The 22,747-nt window shown below is 38.2% G+C and overlaps 1 protein-coding gene across 2 annotated transcripts in view; it reads right to left on the minus strand.

Annotated features, from left to right (window-relative positions):
* Nucleotides 1-22,747, minus strand: part of Wdr24 (WD repeat domain 24) — a 128,182-nt gene that overhangs the window by 19,301 nt on the left and 86,134 nt on the right. For both annotated transcript variants that reach the window (XM_083120511.1, XM_083120510.1), the window contains exons 8-10: nucleotides 13,599-13,785; nucleotides 8,320-8,782; nucleotides 6,372-6,640 (exon numbers count right to left, since the gene is read on the minus strand). In XM_083120511.1, coding sequence (XP_082976637.1) covers nucleotides 6,372-6,640; nucleotides 8,320-8,782; nucleotides 13,599-13,785 — 919 coding nt within the window. The remainder of the gene's footprint in view (nucleotides 1-6,371; nucleotides 6,641-8,319; nucleotides 8,783-13,598; nucleotides 13,786-22,747) is intronic.

The raw sequence follows: 22,747 nt of genomic DNA on the forward strand, positions 1-22,747 counted from the left end.
AACAAAAATCTCCTCACTGAAAACTAATTGTTTTTCATTGCTTGGTGTCTTAACCAGGCACGCAGTGGCGCAACCAGAGAGGGGGGGAGGGGCAGGGGGTATTGCTCATCAACCTTGGATGAAAATTAAGTCTAGCGGAGGGGCCAGGGTGGGGGTCAAACATTAAAGTATAAGAAAAAACAGGCTAGCAGAATTTAAGAGTAGCAGGGCTAAAGGATGGAATTAATTTTCATTTTTTTTGCATTTTCCTTCCAGACGGCCAAGGGCACCTGCAGAGGGGGAATGGAGGGGTAATTGCAACCCCTTGATTTCAAATTTTATGAAAGTAGAAATATATTATAATATACTGTATTATACAGTCTCATCAAGTACAATGCCATAGCTAGGGGGTAGCGGGAGTTGGCCCTGGACGCCGAACGATCTAAGTGAGAAAAGTTTTAAAACAGAGAATGCCATGGTGGCCCGTGATATTATTTGCTATTAATGTTGGTTTGTTACGAGTTGGATGAATTGATTATGTAATGTACAAGGTATATTCAATATATAACCAGAAAAGTTGTATAAAAAATCGAAAATACAACCATGTTTGATGTTTCTTTGTTATTTTGTGGTGGCATCCTAGAACTATTAACAGATGGGCCTGGCATGCCTGCCTCGCGAACGGGGTGCTGGGAATCAGCACAAACAAAATGGCGGCACCTTGCAGGTTTGCACCAACTTGGAGCAGCGAAGTGTCATTAGATTTCTGTTAGCTGAAGGGTTGAAACCAATCAAAATTCACCGTCGGATGGCAGTGCAATATGGTGAAAGCTGTTTGAGTCAAACACAAGTGTACGAGTGGGCAGAGAAGTTCAAACAGGATGTAACAAGTGTTCAAGATTCGCCACGTCCAGGATACTCCATCTCTGCAGTCACGGAGAACAACATTGCGAGAGTTGACGAGTTGATACGGGAAAACAGGCATATTTGAAATTGCATCAAAGATGAACTTTAGTGTCGGATCAGCACACCACACTGTTCATGACGTACTGATGTTCAAGAAAGTGTGTGCGAGGTGGGTTCCAAAACATTTGGCACCAGAAATGAAAGACAGGCAAATGCATGTGTGCGGCAGTACGAGGCTGAAGGGGAGGCATTTCTTCACCGTATTGTCACGGGAGATGAAAGTTGGGTACATTTTCACGAACCTGAACGAAAGCGGGCTACAATGGAGTGGCGACATTCTTCATCTCCAAGACCCAAGAAGGTGCGAGCTGAAAGAAGTGCTGGTAAGGTCATGTTGACTTTGTTTTGGGATCATAAGGGAACAATTCTTGAACATTACATGCCCAGAGGTCATAATGTAAACAGTGTGACACACGCAAACCTTATGCGTGAAAATTTGAAACCAGCAATTTTGAAGAAGCGACGTGGTCTGGTGTCCAGTGGCATCCTGTTACTGCATGACAACGCGAGACCACACACTGCTAGTCACACATTAACTACCATCAATGACCTAAAGTTCATCTGCTTACCCCCCATATTCCCCAGATCTGGCACCTTCAGAACCAGGCAGCAGTGCATGACTGGTTACGCACATGCCCAAAAGAATTCTTTGCACGTGGAATTGGGAGGCTTGTGGAGTGCTGGCGCAGGTGCATTGAACTTGAGGGGGACTACGTTGAATAATTATCATGTGTTGTATTCCATTCGAATAATAGATTATGTAAAAAAAAAAAAATTTCCGGTTAGTTATTGAATGTACTATGTATTTAAATAATATATATGCTTTAATGAAACTTTGAATATGTACACATCGCTCCATGTGACATGTGAAGAGAAAATATTGTAGATGGAAATTTTACATGCCATATGTATGTACATTCGGAATGCATTTATCATGCAATTTCTTTCTTTCAAAAACAGTTTGTGTGTTTGTTTTCCATTATTAGCTAATGTGAAATTGACGTGCTGAAAAAAATATTTCTAATCCTCTGTTTCAACACAAATGTGTAAGAACAGATTTCTACCCACTTTTTGCATGATTTATGAGGATAATAAATGCCTTTGATGCTACTTTATTACTATTATTGTTATTGTCGTTGTTGGCATGTTTATCCAGGTACTTGCCCCCCCCCCCCCCAAACGAGGGTAACGGCAATGCCCCTGGCCCCTGTCTGGCTACGGCCCTGGTGTTTGCAGTAGAACAGTGTGTTGTTCGACTCGCGACCTCAGCGTCGAACGTGACATGTTTCAGTCCTGCCCTATATCCCTATTATATTGGTTGTTTACGACATATAGTTATGGATCCTGTGCCATGGAAAACCTATTTCAATGTGTGTGTGTGTGTGGGGGGGGGGGGGAGTAGCAACATTCGTAAATCTCGTTTCATTGGCGATGTGGCTTACGAAGCTATGAGTTCCCTTTCTAAGTAGTGAAAATTTATTGCAGTTGGCAACACAGCAGACAGGTGTGCGCCCGGTGCAGTTTCTACTTGAAGCAACTACGTCATGCAGAGGGAGGGGCATGCAGTTGATTCAATGAACTCACTGAGACCTACTAGGTATCTTACGACTGCAGGTACCCGGCGGGTTTTCAATACCAGCCAAGAACGATCTGGGCAGATGGTCAGGCAAGGTGCTCAAGCGAGGGTGTTGCACAGGTTTCATGGCATTTCAGGAGCGAAGTCTCGCGAACGGGTCTGCTCCAGGTCTTGTGCAGGCCTCTGCAGTCACTCAGTTATTGTTACTGGTACTTTGAAAGTAACTGAGTTTCTTTTACAGTTACTGTAACAGTAACGTACTGTTAATGATAATTGATTTGTGTAAAAGTTACACACAATCAATGGTCATGAAGACTTCCGTGTTTTACTTATGTTTCTAGTACATAATATGTATTCATATATTTACATTAATACTGCTAATAAATTATGGAAAACACAGTCAGCTTTGCTTGAACGATTATAATTAAGAAATAATTTGTATGCTGACCACGGTATTTTGAATATGGTGTCATTGATTCCACTTACACCTATTTATTTCTCCTCCATTCCAAGTTCAACAAGATCCAAAGATCCACTCCCTCGACAATGACTTTTTCCTAGCTGGACAACCACATTCCAAACGAACGCAGCAGTCTACCAAAAACATTAGCGTTTTCACATATAATTACAAATGAATTGCAGTAAAGCGTGGATGTTCTAAATTTAGCATGCAACAAAGCATAGCTTCCTTACCAGCAATTCCAAGAAAATCCTTTCACGTAGCATCCGGAGAAGGTACATATTTTACTTTTATAGTCTGGAACAGAATTGTCCAATTTAGCTATTTCCCTATTGCAAAAAGTAACCCTGTTACCAATGTTAACGTTACAGGTACTTACTTTTAAAAGTAGCTAGTTACAGTTAGAATTCCTAGATAAAAAGTAACTGTTACTTGTAACTTTGTAACTAGTTCCTTTGAAACACTAGTTGTTTAACAGTCAGAGGAAAAATAGTAAGTGCTGATGTAATATATTTTGTATAACTGTATGGTTTGACTTTTGTGAAGAAGTGGCTTTCCGAATTCCAACTGTAAACAGTTATGTAGTAGCATGTGTGTGCGTGACTCAAACTTGTTTGTAGGATTGCTTCAAAAGTCCACGTGAAAATGGAGATGCAGCTATTAAATTCTTGCATCCACTTGGTCCATCAACTTCCTACTATTGGCCAAAAAGTATGCTGTGTCCAGTGGACATTAACAACACAAATGGAAGGGCATATGTACTTAGTTATAAGTCAAATACTTTAGTGTGTTTGAAATGGTCAAAATATCCATCTAAAAATGTGAATGGCATAATTTATAGTACATGAAATTTTGGCAATGCATAGAGTGCAATAGAGTAAGCATTTTTAGGTACTATCTTAATGGGTGTCACTTGGAAACTATCTTTGAGTTGAGATAATCACAAAGTTTTCCATCGCATAAAAATAGTGTCCAGGATTATTTGATAAATACATTTGAAAAATCAGAATTATCACTCTTTATTCGTTTGTTCCTCAAGTGCCAGGAGGATCACAAAATATATTTAACTTGTAATTTTAATTAATCTATAAATTTGAAAGGTGGCAAGTGTTTCCCTTTGCACCTGCCAGGTTACGTGTATGCTTACATTCACACATAGTCAACATAAATTTTGAATATTGTACCTTGAAACATATTGTACTTCAGGCTTTGTGCTAAATACAAGCATTTTAATAAGATTTACTTTTAATGTCATTTTATGCAAATGATTTTTTTATCGCCCTGTCTCTGAACCGCCCATCCCAATTTTTCCATCATGCATTAGTACACACTCTGAGCTATCTTCATATAAAATTGGGGGGAAATTGAAAGGGGGGCATTGCATGAAATTTGCTCTTGAAGTTAGTCATTTATTTTTCTAAAAAAATACATAAAACTATACATAAAAAATACATGTTTATTGATGCATTCATCTGAAACGTTATTTAAATGAAACCTTATACTATTCTGAACAAAAGAAAACAAACTTGGAGTTTCTACGGCAAACCCGAGGGAAGATACGATTGTTTATAACCTAATGTGTGTCATTTAAAGTGGAGCCGCATGTCGTGTACACGGAGATCTTAAAAAGCACGTAACTTCTGAACCCCTTGACCAATTTTAAAGAAGTTGTCATTTTTGTAATCAGCATCAAAAGTTCTATAAGTATACCGAATTTCATCAAAATTGGGGTTGGTGGGTGACATTTTCACAAAATTCTGGATGATTTGACATGGAATAACCCTTAATAAAAATGCTATGAGCTGGGATGGTTATATTTGACCTATCTTGTAATAAAACCAAAATAGAAAAAGTCAACACAAAGCTGACTCTGTTGGGTCAGCAGTAGTTTTAGGTAAATTTGGAGAAAAATGAATTCCACTCAACTGTTAGATGCAGACCGTTTTTCTAATATGTTTTGCAAGGTAGGTCACACACCACGGCTGTGCTTTGGGCTACGGGACACACACAAGTTTGAGTCTCCTAGCGAAAGAGCAACAACTTTTCCTGAAATTTCAGTGTATGGGACCAGTGGTCACCTAACATTGTGAGGAAATTGGGGAGCTACGAATGAGTAGCGTAACCTGGTCATAGAAAAACTACAACAATGACTGGGAGTTTGTTGTGCTGAACACCATAACTGGTTGAATGATCTCTGTTGGGAGTGAGGCTGGCAGTTAATAGGCAGGCAATGTCCCTCACGGACTGTTATGCCATGTGTTATTATTATTATTGCAAGGTAGGTTAAATATACTTACATAATTTGATTAATTTCAATAACCAATCTCCAAGAATTTGTTTAGAAGTCAGTACAGCGGAAGTCTGATTTTATATTTTCCCCAATTATACATGGCGATTTTCATGATCCCAAAATTTTCCCTAGTTTTTCACTTTAAGTTTTTTCACCCTTGTCCCTGAAAAACGTATTATCTGTTGTGTCGTTTCTTGCAGAGTTCTAATATTTTTAATGATAAATTTCAACCCTGATTTTCGCTCACAGGGTGACTACTCCAACTCCAAAGTAAGAAACTTTAATTCAAGTTTTACCAGATGACATTTCTAAAAATTCAAGGTTAGAGATAACAATTTACATAATAACACTAATTAATAATAACATTTTATAAATATGGGGAAACTAGTACTCACTTTATCCACAAAACTGTTTTTTCTTCTTCGTTCTATTAATTTGAGGGATACAGCAAGATCCAACGAGGATGGTGGCAGTGGCCACTGAAATTAATAGAACGAAGAAGCAAAAACAGTTTCGCAGATAAAGTGAGTACTAGTTTCTCCGTATTTATATACTACCACGTCTCTCTTTTCCAAATTATGAACATTTTATACGTAGTACAAATGTGTGAATAGTTCCTTGTACATCTTGCAAAGTGGATAAATTATGGATATGGAAAACTGTACAACTGAATTTCATATGGAATGCAATATGTAGCTTAAAAGTTTAGAAAACTTAGATTTGGTGCCCTCGTGTTTGCTAGATAATGTCAAGTTAATGATCTGCAAGTGATGTTGACAAAATAAGAATTGGTGGGAGTTCTAGTTAGTTTTTCATCACAACTAACCCATGAATGTTCCTGGGTAAAAAATTAAAAGCAATGTGATAAATATACACCAGAATCACCATGAGTTTCTAAATGTCATTGCATTTGGATTACTAGGTGCCACAATTTCTTTCATCTTTGCGAACAAAATTCAAGTGGAATTAATGCATAATTCCCAATCCCTGACTTATCAAGGTAATGAGTTCAAAGATTAGCTTTCACAGCAAAACTAGAGCCGAAAAAAAACTGAAGTTTGATACACTTTTTCTTTACCATTATATGATGCTAAACTTACCTGGGTGGCAACTTCCCACATCTTATGACGAGCCAGTAGGTCCAGATATGCCAGTAACCACTGCTCCTGTGTTAACTCGTCCACCAAACCACGCCGACGCTCCCCTAGAGCCAAGAGCACTGACACAGATGTTTGGACATCTCCTGTTTTAGCATGTTGATGCAGTGCTGCTGCAACGACTGGACTTGAATCCCAAGCATTGATGCGAGGAAGTGACGGCACACACAACAGTGCAGAAGCTGGGTCTTCAACAGTAATTGATTGAGATTCTGAAATGCATAGGTTATAACATTAATATAGGCACATTGAATCGTACCATGAAGGCACATAGAGGGTTATAGAGAGTATCAATTGAAAAATGGATATGTAGATGTAGAAGCTTTAATGCTTCTAAAACAGAAAAATCCAAAACTTGCCAAATTTTCTAGCTTGTGTATGCAAACAGTTCTGTTACCAGTTTATAATGCAGATTCTTAATTTTTTTTTTTTAAATATAATACAATATCATTGTAACAAATAGGCACCTTGTAATGTCAGAAAAAAACACTGAAACATGTGCAATGCTGAGAGTGATTGAGTGAGAGAAAGAAGGGGGAATATACACTGAATGAGCAAACTAATAAATGTAAATTAATTACCTTGTCATATTGAATAACTGGTTTGACTGATTGATTTGGTTTATTTTACTTTGCTTTTCTGCCACTTTTGGCCAATTGCAAAGATAAGGCAAGTAAACTATTGAACTTACGTTAATGAAACTAGTCCAGAACAATCGAGGAACACAGCGATAGACACTGTCGATAGGCCCATGTTGATGTGAGTGTGGCAATAAGTAGACTATCGTGTTGACTATCGTGCGCTGTGTCATCTATGGTGCACACATTGAACATTTGTAGGTATCAAGAAAAACTGTTAGCATTCCTTGTTTGTTCTGGACTGGCTTCATTAACGTAAGTTCAATACTTTAATTCCAATACATTTTTGTAACCTCTCAATTATTTCTAAAACATCCGGTACTAACAGGAAGTTTGAGAGTTGCTGAAAAAAATGCTGAGTGTGTCTGCTTTCTCCACCGTTACCGTTCCACAAAGAACACCAATGCCTAGGCCAGGATTTGAACCCAGGAGACCTGGCATTGCATATCAACTTGAGTTGCAGTATGAACTTAAACATATTGGCAGAAATAAAAAAAATCATTCATAGTAGTGGTTCTCACCCTGTCATGTGTGCACAATTATTCTTTTAATGAACACAACACAATTTTACCAGATGTATTGAATCTTTAATATTAGTGAATTGTAATATTTATATGAGTAAATACACAAACTGTATTATATTTTCAATAGGGATGGGCCGATATGAAATTTTGGTCGATACCGATAAAGTACCGATATAAAATTTACCGATACCGATAACCGATATTCTACCGATCCGATATAAAATTAGAAATGGTCCTTGAAAAACCTGAAAGGTTCACTGACCTCTTTAAGAAATGTGCGTTTCAAGGTGACTGCAGTGCAAAAGAAGTTGCATATTTAGTCATTTACTTTTTCAGAAAGTAGGGCATGGATATTATCCATAGAAATTACAACAAAATGGCAGAATTTTGCACTAAATTATCAGATAATAATTGATATATCGGATCGGTAAAATAATCGGTAATTTTACCGATAAACCGATACACCGATATGCCTATATCGGCCGATACCGATAGAGTACCGATTAATCGGTCCCATCCCTAATTTTCAACAATTTCCATTGATTTCTGCCAGGAGTATAAAACAATCTCCATTGGCACCAATATTAAAAACATGTAGTAAAATTAAACTCCACAAATACCTGCTTCTGCACATCAGAATGTTATTGATACCAGCACAGATTTCATATGGATCAATCCGGGGTTATTTATTCCATTACACACCTGAAAAGTAGTTTTGCGATATCTTACCTGTATCAGCCATGTCAGGTGAACAGTGGTTCGGAAACTGCTCTGGAGGTGGGGACCTATCCTGGATCTCATGACGAGGTTGAAATGCTTCGCTTGGCAGTATCCAGTCCTGTGATTGGTCCAAACCATTGAGCTGATCGAACTCGACATTGATCTGGTCCATTTCTCCATCACCAAAGAAAAAATCTCCGTGCACATGAGCTAAACCGCTTGCCAGGGAAGCCAACGCTCTGTCCTGCTGATCTGTCTCATCCGTTTCGGTTTCATTATCCTCGCTAAATCCTCCTGGCGTTTCTCCTCTTTCTATGGCAGCTGACTGATGTCTTACGGACCACTGGTCTCCTTCGGTGACACCATCCGTTGCAGTGTTTCCTTCTTCTTTGGAAGCATTTCCGGATGACTGCTGATAGTCTCCCACCTTACTGGTGTACAAGGTTTTCGTAATGCACCAAACCAAATGGATCTACAAGCAGAAACATTTACAACTATTAATCAGCCTTTAGTATGTAAAATTGATCAACTCAACAACAGCCAGTGGTAATGTAATAATATTAATACGAGAAGTCTTCAAAAATGAACATTATAGGTGTTTATGATGTTGAATGTGATTGCCAACATTGCAAGCAGGCACGCACACACACACATATACAAATTATAGTGAAGCACAGAATTTATGGATATTCATGTATACCTTTGCCTGTCTTTCTTATAATAGAAAACATGGTCAAAAGTAAATTCAGTGATGTGTGACTTGCCACCACTATCTAGAACAATAGTATCTGAAATGCAAAGCACTTGATTAATTCAAAATTCATACCTCTTCCCCTTCCCCATGTAGGCACTGACACTGGAACAGAGATCTTTCTTGTAATCTATGAAGTCTGCTTCATAGCTAGCCTATACTGAATAAAAATCCACCAAATAACAACAAATACAGTCTGCAGATTTTCAGACTTGCTCCAATTAAAAAATAATTTTCAAGGATTATATATACTTTTTACCATTGTGTTGCTGTCTCACTTGATACCAGATATATTGTCATGATATTCCTTTCATAGGTAAAAATCATAATTGTCGTGTACTGACTGAACATATACACACATATACGCCAGACCTGATCTGCATCATCTGTGCATGCCAGACCTGGTTATTAAGTGTTGTTTGTCATCAGTCCGTGTTATGGCTTCCGTCGTGGATGCCTCAAAGTCATAGCCATCCTTTGTGATGATACTTTTTGCATTTATACCATTATGTAAGTTGTTGTATTAATTCTGTTATTGTGTTCATGAATTATACACTTTTGTTTGTCTGTACTCCAGTTGTATTCTTTACTCCATTTCCTGGATTACTGAAGAACAGAAAGAACCCAAACTCAACAAAATTATACCTTACACACAAATATGTACACCATGCCAAGTACATATAATAGTACCCTGTTTTGATTTCATGTACCATGCCAAACTCTGCACCACACTTGGTGCTATCGGCATCAGGGATGGGAGGTATCTTCAAAGTGCACTTATCACCTTACAACTGCATAAATCAGGGTTTCAATGCACAGACGTTATTACTTGCTTAATTAGAATTCATTGGTAAATTTTAATTGCTTTGTCAATTTTCCTTCTTTCCATAGTCTTTTCAAATTCTACAAATTTTTCCATCCATATTATACTTCAGATTTAGGCCAGAATCATTCATTTATGCATGTTATCAAGAATCGACAGCAAGTTCCAGAGTAACTTACAACAAGCAGTAACAAATTAAAACTCCGATTGATTTATGAATATTTCATCTTCTTTCCAGATTCTCAAACAAATGTGGAAATATTTATGGAACTATTCTTATTACAGATTTATTTTAATGGTTATAATCTAAGAACTTATTAGTAGTTTAAGAATATTTCAATAGATAATGGTGTTTTATATTTTGTAACATTGAATGGCATAAATATAAGACGAGTTTTGACCCAGAGGGTTGGTTCAGAATAACACTTTCCTGTGATTTTCCTTTCTAAACCTACGCAAAACATCCCCATTACCTTAAACCTGTCTCAAATTTCGCAATCCGTCAGCTGTCGACAGGAGAGAACCAGCCAAAGTCAACCACAGGGAAACATACCGACACTCCCACACCCGAAGGGAGAATGTCAAACCAGGAACCACAAGCAGCATATCTAGCCTCTCGCCAGCATTTAACCAGCCAGGAGGCAAATTTAGCGACTTGCTCCAGCTAAAGCTTACTCTACAAGGAACCCACGAAATCTTTCCTCCCTTGTCAAAGCCAATTTTCGACTAACCTGCCAAATTTCACAACAAAAGATCTTGATACACAAATTTGAGTCGATAGCAGCACACATGCACGTATAAGAAGAGGACCCCTTCAAAACACGATATATTCCAGAGAGTAAACTACATGATCCCTTCACTAAGTGTTACGCTACATCTCAAATATTTGTATATTTATATGACTCGCTTCTGTGTCACACTTAGTTCTACAAGTTTTTTTGTCAAATCCTCACCACAAAGTCCCAAAAAAGAATCGTCCAATGAATTGCTATCAGTACAAGAAGTTTTCCCACCAAATATTCTAGTTCATTATGGAAGGGGTTAATTCATTGGTGCACCCAATGAATGTCGTCATCTTGACAAGCAGGACATATATTTATATTCTCTCCAGGAAAATAGTTCCCTTACTCCAAGGACACATACAACCACACATTCCCTTTTGTTGCAGCAAAAGTGTATTTATCAATGTTCCAGTACAAAACAGATAAGAAGAAATCCCTATTCCACCTTTAAGTGTGGACTTCCACAAATCATTTTCTTCCAAGAATGGAAATAGTAATGCAAAAGGAAGATATCCTTCAGGCACAGGATAATTCCAAAGGTACATTTACATGCAAAACGCAATGGTATTCAATCCATTCGAACTGAACAGTGCATCAGAAATAAGGGATGTTTATCCTGAATGGATCATGTTATAATTCATTATTCATCGTACTTTAAGTGGTCAACAAGGTTGACAGGACTTTCATTTCATCCTTTAGTGCATTTTCAACGTGGGTTGATAGACTTTTTCAATGATTTTTTTTTTAAAGTGATAGATTAATGACAGTTTTTCTTCAAACAATTTAAATGCATGAACAAAAATATAACAAATTGTGTTACTTAAAAGTAAATTTATATGTGAATCGTTAATTCACATATTCTATTCACATTTCATATCAAAGGACGGAGTTAAATAAGTGCATAAATATTGTTATTATAAAATAAAGACGGTGATTCATCGATAATAATTTTAAAAGGAAAACTATAGTTATATTACGATTATATTTGTGTGCGATAAACATAGTTTGCAGCGTTCGCAGATACGCATCAGTCTACTAGTGGGCAACATATTACCATACTAGTATGATTAGCAAAACAAGTGCGACGAATTATGGATACAAATTGGATGTATTCATATAATTGGTGAGGACATAACACCACATAAAGTTCATCCATTTATTATTACTCAGTGCTCCAACTTATTTACGGTGAAGGAAAGTTATCAGTCACATATTACTCAGTGTCAACATAAATATATTACGTAATATTAAGTCACTTACCTTAAACAGTGCACTGACTTTCTCTCGTAGTAAGATAGGTCTTGCTATGCAGCAGCTGTGTCACGGTCTGGGATGACGTGATACACAATTGCCTAACGTGACGTCAGTCATATGTCAACAAACACATGTGTTTATAGTATGTCACGCTTTTCAGCAAACACGTCCTTCGCAGTTATTTGCATTGTCACATAGATTCTTTATTTTTAATGAACTCCTAGTGTGTTTATATGGGACAAGGTTACAGTCATTGATTCTTATATTGTATTGGGTGTTGGCATCATGTTTTTTAAAATAAAATTTAACCCTCATAGGGCTGGATAAGGAATTCTTTTCCAGAGAGGGGGATCTAGAAAATCATTGGAAATGCTTAAGTTCAAAGACTTCCAAATCCCAGACATTTAGCCATCACTTTTCCAGCCAGGAAATATCTAAAAGTATATGAGGAATGCCTCGTCAGACATTGTCGAGCTTCCTTGATCGCCATCGTTGTAAACAGGTGTAAACAACTGCAATCAAGGAAGAGACTACAGGTAACCGATTCGTAGAGGCATGCAAATTTCGTTTTTGACGAAAACACGAAATATGAAATAACATGCTGCAATGTTCATTTTTCATGTTTCTGAAAGGTCTGAGGTACATTTTCTACTCTGTTTTGTCACAAAATAATGCGAAATGAAATGCAAAATGCGAAATTGACTCTCAAACACGAAATTTACCGTTTATATTCCGACGCGGCATTTTTTGAAGTCTGAAGTATCCTGTGAGTTATGCAATTCACGGAAAATTGATTAATTCTGCTGTAAATATGTGAGAAGTAAAAATGGACCCCTTTACACAGGAATAAACTTAATACTCTGGTAACTACATAAATGTGCTATTAGAAGAGATAAGTTTATTTTGTGCAATAAGCACAGTTTTTAAATCAAATTTAGGATTATATTCACAATTTTAAAACCAAAATGTCATTTTATATGGCACTTTTGATGTGATTATTCACTGCTATAACACTGAAATTTTATTTTATTTACCGCTTTTGAACCCGAAATCAACTCTGTTTTTGTACCGAAATTTTGCTTTTTTTATTTACAAAAAATATGTGCCTCTACCAATTCGGCATTGCCATTAAATTCAATCGGAATAAATGTCTGGGAGGAGAGAGGTCATGGCAGTGAGTTACGAGCTTTAGATGGAGAAAGGCAGAAGTACGAGTTGAGAAAGAAAGTGTTGGAGTGTCGTGAGTCAAACTCCTTGTACAGTCACGACCGTAACCGTACTCCGCAAAACTTCAGCTCCATACAGAAACAGGTATACAATTATCCTTTAGCCATGCTGATCCAGTCTGTAGGGGTTTGAAACTCAAGTGTTGTGTTATGCCATTCAAATATGTGTAATTAGTACCTCTCACACCTTACCATTAAGCCTACCGTGAATAGCGAGTTGCTCCATTAATGAGGATGAATGATCAGTGAGCTATGATACGAAACATCTATTCACCTCTGATAGCATCTGTCCCACAAACCTTGTATTCCTGGATTCTCAATGAAGAATCTTTCATCTGTTCAAGATCAATATTCAACAGCTGTAAATGTAATTTTTATACATTTTGATTGTTTCAAAGTGCAAGTTCAACAAGCAATGTATACACTTTAAAAAGTTGATGTAATGAATTTACCTGATGTTTTCCCAAGTCCTTGGCAACTAATGCATTGTGATCACAAATGTCGGACAGAGATTTCCCCGTTAATAAATATCGTTTTGCTGCTTCCAGAAAACTTTTTACGTCCAAGTGAGCCTTGCTAGAAAACTGCTGGAGAGTACTTGAAGCTAAACAAAACTGCTCATTGTGAGTTGGCAATTTCCTGCAATAAGAACAAGTTTATCAGTGGAGTGAGTTAACAAAGATGATTATCTTTTTATCTTGTAATGTAATGGAAACACACTGAATCACCACACAACAAAACTCATAAAATGTTTCTCTATCTTCTTCAAGAAATAGAAAAGCATAAAATGTTCTACTATCTTCTTCAAAAACAGGAAAAGTAGCAGAGGATTATGTATGCTAAAACTCTCCATAGAGGTGGATCAATCAATGTAAACGACAATTCGTGTTTAATTAAAAGAGGTTGATACAATTTTAACCCTCTCAGTTTCCACCCTTGACAATGCGAGTGGGACACCTATGAAACAGAAGTTACTGAAATTTTCCCCCACCGGAATATTTTAATCTACCACACTGCATTAATACTGTAAAACGAATAACTACAAGGGTCATTAATAAAAATGATTAAATGCTCATAAATGTCAACTTATATTATTGTGGACAATGAAGTTGCTGCATTCCTTCGCAATAGACTCTGGCTGAATATAGCACATGTTGCCCAATTTCTGGAAATTTTCTCATGAAGTCGGTGGAATCGTTTTTCCATATATCACTTAGGGTCTGCACTATGTCATTGATAGTTTTGAAGTAATGTCTCCACAGATGATATTTTAGCTTCCGAAACATGTCATAGTCACAAGAACTCATACGAATAGCTGGACAAAGGTGATTATCCAGTAAGTTACTGTAATACTCACTGTTCTTTGGTCAGGGCCGGATTAAGACGAAATTGGGCCTGATGCTGAAACAATGAAAAACCATCGATTTTTTCTGTACAACTAACTTTCAAGGTGTAAAATTTACTACATCGCACTTACCGAACAATAATAAAGTGGCAACAATCGCCAAGCTATTGCAAAAAATCCAGCTAAATTATTAAGTAAACTGTTTAACGTAAAATTGATAGCATTAAGTTGAAATCATCGCTGAACAATAAACACAACGATGTTATAGTTACATCACAGCGCAAAGAATAATAGTAACTGTGTAATAAGTAACGCTGTGTCAGGTTAATATAGCAAAAGAAAACTGTTCAGCTTTCGGAAAATTCTCGTCTGATTTCATCTGGGCTTAATGCTGCAGCATGCATCAATAGCACCCACCTTAATCCGACCCTGTTCTTGGTAACTCCCTTTAGCACTATGTGGCAGAGGAGAACGACCTCGTAGTTGTAGGTAACAAGAAGCACCACGTTAATGTTAATGTTGCTGGGTCCTTGTCAGACCTTTTGTGATCTTGGCAAAGGAGTATGGTGAACCACCGAACCAATGTTGGATATGGAAGTGGCTCATCACCACCAACTAGTACAAGTTTTCTACAACACTTAACAGCATTTCTTCCACTTGCAACTTTGAATTTTGATGAATGCAATTTGTTCTTTACGTTAGAACTTTGTTTTAGAGTGCACTACTCAATAAGGCTACAGTCAGTGCAGCGCTGCCACCACACATCAATCTGTGGAACTATGACACATCACGTGTAGTGGTCTCGAATAAAGCCGTTATCTGAATCCACAATTCATTGTTCCTACCAGTGAACAGACAATGGATATATTGTTGAGAAATTACTTTCTTTTTAATGATCCTTGCATCTATGAAGAATTATTATAAACTTAAAATACGAACAACTAAAGTAAATTTTAAAATACAAATATTGTATCTAGAGGTGAGCCAATACCGATACCGATGTAAGACAGTAAGTATTGGTTTTTTCTTAGCCATCCAATACCAAGGATTTTGAGTGGCTAGAGCAGTCAATAGAAACAACTCTGTTTTTCTTGTATGTACGCATTGCTTGCATTATAGAATTATTTTCCTGTAGTTTACGGTTATTACAAGCATAAGAAAACAGTTTTTCTTTGTGACGTTTCAGGAGAACACACGCTCCTTTCATCAGACATTTATTTTCATTTTGACTAAAGATACAGTTATAACAATGGTTAGTAATTTTTTTAAACAAAAAGAATTTGTTATATAATGGATGTTGTCAATGTTACATTGTTGTAATATAGCAACTTAACTGTGAAAAAAGCAGTCTGTTTTATTTTTATTTCAGATTTTTTTAAAACTATGAATCCCAAATATCATCAGGTAATTCAAAATCATCATTGTTTTCACAAAGTCTCTTGATGTTTTCTGTTACATGCCACCATCTTTAAAATTAAATCTCATTATGAACCCCATTGTGGAAATTTTGACACACCAGTTGTGTCGCGTTCCAGTTGTGACCCACAGCACTTTTTGGTTGCACATCACAATCACGGCACTGAGTCCACACTTTTGTCGTATTTACTAGCGGTGGCACATTCCAGCCAATGCCCCAAGAGTTGGGAAAAGTTAGAGATCTGAACCTAGATGCTGAAGATTAGGTCCATCTACAAGTAACACCGCTAGTTTTGGACTTGCTGATAATTCATAACATAAAAGTTCATAGAGGTCACAAATAGATCTCTAGATAGACTACCACCTTAAAAGCTAAGTGAAGGAGGAAATTCAGATCCTGAACCAGAAGAAAGCCCTCAACCGTTGATGAAGGGAATTAAGTTAAAAATTATATATACTCAGAAGAAGAGGGATATACAGAGGTTGTTTCCGATATATGGTGACGAAATTGCACACCTCTTGCAGCACCACCAAGCGGGAAGAGAACGAAGCTGCCAGTCGTGTGGGCACGTTGGACCATTGACTGTGCGTGACAGGTGTGGCCAGAGCGTATCGGGAAGAATGCCGCCGAAAATCAGTGCATATTGGGAGTGTTACATATTTGCACTTTCCGACGTAAATTACAGTGATAGTGCCATTATAAAACTGTGCAAGGAGCGTGGATTCACTGTGTCCAAAAATGGTATATCACGGGTGTTGAAAGGGGCAGGTAAGGCGAGGCGTGGGATGATTCCTATGGGGCAGAAACAGGCCAACCCCCGGCCTGCCATTAGCCGCACACCAGTTACAATTTAGGACATCAGGGTTGGTCACGCAGCAGTTCACAAGCTGCATATCACAGACCGCAATGCAACCCGTTGGTTACAGTGGTGCAAGGAACGCCGCCATTGGAGTCTCGAACAATGGAAATCCATCCTATGGAGTGATGGATCACACTACCAGATGTAGCGGTCCGATGGACGTGTGTGGGTGTGGCGTATGCCCGGTGAACGCTGTTTACAGGACTGTATCGTACCCACAGTGAAATTCGGCAAAGGTTGCATCATGGTGTGGTCCTGCTTTTCATAGTATGGTCTTGATACTCTTGTTTTATTTCAGGGAAACATGAATGCCGATGCGTACCAAAAAGTTCTGGACAATTCTGCGCTTTCGACATTGTGGGAACAATTCGGTATTGGCCCATACCTGTTTCAGCACAACAATGCTCCATGTCATATGTCAGGCATTATCAACACGTGGCTCAATGACATGGGCATGCAAGAACTTGATTGGCCAGCCCAAAGTCCAGATATCAACTTCATTGAGCACCTTTGGGACAAGTTGGAGCGCCGGTTGAGAGCTTGGACATGCCACCCAAAAAACACCACTGAGCTGTTTGTCGCTTTGCAGGAGGAATGGAGCAAGATTCCCGTTGACAGGTATCGCAAATTGGTGGAAAGTCTTCCTTGAAGGGTTGCGGACGTCATTGCGGCAAAAGGTGGCCCTACACGATACTGATGTGGTGCCGCGACCGTATTAACGTACTGGTATGGGGTGTCCGGTGACGAATGGCAACATAGTGTATAATGAATGGTAATATTCGTGCTAAAAGTTCAAAAACAATTGCTTCGGGCAGAAATTACATGTAATATTTTAGAATTAGCGAAATGTAGAGAATTTTCTGAGCAATTTGCATGCAGAGAAATTCTCGAAATTATAGTGAAATCGTGCCTGGTGATAATTTTTCCCTTCCGTGTTCCATCCTGCACGCCTCTAACTTAGAAGAATAAATGTGAAGTAATTTTTATGAACAAGTCGAATACTCATACGGGATAAAACAGGTAATATGAATACATTTACTGAACCAATGGAGATGGAAAACTGTTTAACCATCCTCATTAAATATGCCCATGGACTCTCCTCTGGTACCATTACACAGCAAATCGTGCTTCAGCACTTACTTCATATATCATGTTGATCTGTGACAATAAAACATCGTCTGTAGAAATAATATTGGAGTAATAGAGAGATCATGCAGATTTGATCTGATTTTTGTGATTTAGCATTGCTTTTCTGTCGGATGCTTTAGCCAATCGTGATGATGAGTGTTGAGTTTTGGGTTCTCTCTGTTCTTCGGTAATTCAGGAAATGGAGTAAAGAATACGACTGAAGTTTCAACACAAACAAAAGTGTATAATTCACCAACACAATAACAGAATTATTACAATAACTTACATAATGGTATAAATGCGAGAAGCCTCGTCATGAACGACGGCTATGACTTTTCATACATACTCGACAGGGACAATGCACAGACTGATGACGAACAACATTTAATAATCAGGTCTGGCGTTCAAGTTTAATTTTCTATACGACACTCTCCCCCCCTTCGGCTGAAGAAACTCCTGTTTCATGGAGTTTGCCCATAGCGGTCAGGCAGTCGTCTTGGTCTCTGTGATCTCCTAAGCGGTTGATTGTCGCAGGTAGCATTTGGATGTTCCACTAGATCTTCAGTAGCAGGTACTGGAAGATAGTCCTCCTCTCTAACAAGCATTGGGTTGTTTCTGTGCGGTCGACTTTGATTTCGGACAAAGGTGTCTTCTCTAACCTTGTTGGGATACCTCTTAATCTTCGTGAGATGAACAACAATCATGTCATTATCTACAATAACCTTCGCCATCTTCCGGCCCATCAATTTAACAATTTCGCCAATTTTGTACTTGGATCCATGGCTGAATTGTTTTTTGTGACGTTCCACAAGTACCTTTTCCCCCGGCATAAACGGAACGGGACTAATAGGCTGATTCTTGGAACCATTAGACGTGTCAAAAGCGGAAATGTCTGTTCTTGGCCGGAACTTGAGCAAACGTTCTGCTGGACTATACCCGTGCACTGGAGTATTCCTTAATCTGCCTAAAAGCTCAAGAACGAACTTGTCCATCTCTCTCAACGTGATGCATGAACGATTTGAAAAGTTCTTTTCTAGTAAGTTCTTCACCACCCCAACATTCCTTTCAGCTAGACTATTTGATTGGGGGGTGTACGGAGCTGAGTGAAGAAGCTTGATATTCCTCTTCGAACAATAAGAGTTGAACTCTGAAGATGCAAATGGTTGGCCATTGTCTGTAACATAGGTTTTTGGATATCCAAAGCATGAAGAAAATTCATCTAAATAACCAATCATGGTGTCAAATTGCATATTCTTCTCTCTCCATACAGATATCCATTGAGAATACGCGTCAACCAGCAACAGGAAATTCATGTCTGAGAAATGGAATAAATCAAGATGAACACGCTCAAAAGGCTGCGATGCAATAGGCCACGTTTCGAATGCGGTACCCGGTACGTTGGGCCTGTTATTGTATCGCAAACATGTGTCACACAAAGACGTAACCCTCTCAATATCTTCGTTCATCGTGTTCCAGAAGAATGATGAACGATCTGTTTCCTTCATTTTGCATGTTCCCTGGTGGAATTTGTGCAACAGAGATAGGACACTTTGGATACAAGATTCAGGTACGACCAGTCTTTCGCCCACGAAAATACATCCCTTCTGTATGTGGACATCATATCGCCTGTCGAATATTTTTCTGAGAGGATGACCTTTTGTTCTCCCGATGAATGGTGGCCATCTCCCTTGAACATATTCGAAGACTTTAGAAAGCTCAGGATCACATCGTGATTCCAGCGAAATGCCGAAGATTCAATAAGATTAAGGACAACCGACTCAGCTGTCAACTGACATGCGAAATCATCATAATAATCACGAACTGGATCATCTGCAACACAAATTCTAGACAATGCATCAGCCAACTCAACATAAGGCGTGTAAACAGTTTTGAAGTCATATTCTTCCAATACTAACTTCCATCTGTTGATTCTGCTGATGGCTAAAGCCGGCAGGTTACTTCTAGGATCCAGCAGGTGAGATAAAGGTTTCGAGTCGGTGAACGCAACAAAATATCGTCCAATGAGATACTTGTGAAAGTATTTGACTCCATGGACTAATGCAAGTGATTCCCTTTCCAATTGAGTGTAGTTCCTTTCCGCAGCGGATAATGTATCGGCCATACACATGATAGGCTTTAGGACTCCGTTTATTTTGTGCATTATGGCTGCTCCCGTAGCTGTAGGAGATGCATCCGACATCAGGTATAAGTCCTTACAAGGATCATATACTGTGCGTACTAAGTCCTTAGATAGCAGATCCTTAACATCCTGGAATTCCTTCTGATGAACATCTGTCCATGACCAGCGCACCCCATTCTTCAACAAATCATATAAACTGGCAACACAGTCAGCTAGGTTTGGCAGGTACGAAGCGTAATACGTGACCATACCGAGAAATGACTTGAATTCGCCAACATTAGTGGGTGGCTTACACTGAATTATTTTATCAATGTTTTCTTTCAGAGGACGAATTCCCTCCTGTGAAAGAGAATGGCCCAAATACTTCACATTTTGCACAAAGAACACAGACTTTTGTTCATTTATGCGGATGCCATAATTGGATACTAATTGAACTTGAACGCCAGACCTGATTATTAAATGTTGTTCGTCATCAGTCTGTGCATTGTCCCTGTCGAGTATGTATGAAAAGTCATAGCCGTCGTTCATGACGAGGCTTCTCGCATTTATACCATTATGTAAGTTATTGTAATAATTCTGTTATTGTGTTGGTGAATTATACACTTTTGTTTGTGTTGAAACTTCAGTCGTATTCTTTACTCCATTTCCTGAATTACCGAAGAACAGAGAGAACCCAATACTCAACAATGGCGACGAGGATCTTGGAAACTTCATTTGATACTTACTTACTTCTCGTAATTTTACATATTTCTTATGATTGTTCTTCAAGCTGTCTGTTGGAGGTAAGAATCTCTGTACACAATGCAAAAGTTGTATCAATTTTCTGAATTCTGCAGGGAGCAGGAAAGTATTAAACAATACTTCGATAGATTCGAGCATTTCTTCAAAGCTTCAGACATTCCCGATGATAAGGCTAAGCATGTTCTATTAGCAGCAATAGGGCACAGAACGTATGCTGATTTAAACAATCTCATACAACCTAAATCAATATCAAGAGCTCAGTCTTGCTCAAATTCAACAAACATTAATCCGCCATTATGAGCCCAAAAAGAATCTCGTACTTGAAAGGCATAAGTTTTTTCTTATTAAACAGAAAGATAATCAAAGCATTCCTGATTTCATTGTGCAAATTAAAGAGCAGGCCTCAAAATGTGATTTTGGTGATCTCATCGATTTAATGTGTCGCGACGTATTTATTCTTGGTATGAGAAGTGTGCATGTTAGAAATAGACTGTTATCAGATCCTGATTTGACTTTGAAAAAGGCAATAGATACGGCCATGTATCTCAACGAGCTAGAATTAAATGAGGGAATTGTTAACCAAAGTCACTCAAAGAATGCTGTGGAATATTCTGAAACTCCGACTGAATTCACTTCGCGAATACATAACAGGTACAAGGGCAATCTTGGAATGAACATCAGACAAAATAGAGCTGATACAAGGAATATTAGTAACAAATCAAACAATGATTCTGGTAAACCGTGTGGTAATTGTAATTCTTTTCATCCTAACGGGAAATGCCCAGCTTTCGGGGCTACTTGCAGATATTGTAAAAAGAAAAATCATATCTTGACAGCCTGCAAGAAGAGAGAATATAACAATTCTAGCAAAAACAAATTGGTTTCTAACACAAACACAAATTGGTTTCAATGAAAGATCTATCAATGTTCCAGCTTATTCAAAACCTACGATTGTACCAAACAATCACAGCAATTTCAAGCAATCACATTTTTCAGATAATTTTTCCCTTCCGTGTTCCATCCTGCATGCCTCTAACTTAGAAGAATAAATGTGAAGTAATTTTTATGAACAAGTCGAATACTCATACGGGATAAAACAGGTAATATGAATACATTTACTGAACCAATGGAGATGGAAAACTGTTTAACCATCCTCATTAAATATGCCCATGGACTCTCCTCTGGTACCATTACACAGCAAATCGTGCTTCAGCACTTACTTCATATATCATGTCGATCTGTGACAATAAAACATCATCTGTAGAAATAATATTGGAGTAATAGAGAGATCATGCAGATTTGATCTGATTTTTGTGATTTAGCATTGCTTTTCTGTCGGATGCTTTAGCCAATCGTGATGATGAGTATAAGTGGTGATATGATGAAACGGATAAATAAGGGAACCGTCACAAACAACGGTCATGCATAGGCCGGGATTCGAACCCGGGACCCCTTACGTCATTTTCTACAGTGACAGTATGAAAAATCCAAATATCATATAATCAGATAAAAATATACCGAGATATCTAGATATCCAAAATGGAGAAGTACACACTGTAGACTGGGTCTGGTGGGGGCACACCCAGCTTCCCCGAATGCCAAAACTAAATTCTAAGAGCTCTAAACCTGGCCCTCCTAACCTAACCACATACTCATTATTAGAACTAAGCTGAATTCTATTCTACCCCTGTAGACTATGCATAGGCTTAATTAAAGGGAAAATAATTGCTCTCATACCCGTTTGCAACAAACTTGTACCTACTTGCAAGTTTGAAAATCTGCATTTCATGCTAATCTTCGAGTTCGGATTATATTTCACTCCAATCTGAAAGGCATGGCAGGCCGTGCAAGTCAAGAAACCTGGGGTTAAGTCTAGGATAGAAGCTTGCCACTAAGCTAACGCCTGAACAGCATATAAATGGATGTGTTGAAAATGAGCGGTTCTACTCGTGGTGTTTCTAAATGGTAGAA

The sequence above is a fragment of the Lepisma saccharinum genome, chromosome 4, assembly GCF_977018435.1.
Source record: "Lepisma saccharinum chromosome 4, izLepSacc3.1, whole genome shotgun sequence".
In the NCBI taxonomy this organism is placed as follows: Eukaryota; Metazoa; Arthropoda; class Insecta; order Zygentoma; family Lepismatidae; genus Lepisma; species Lepisma saccharinum.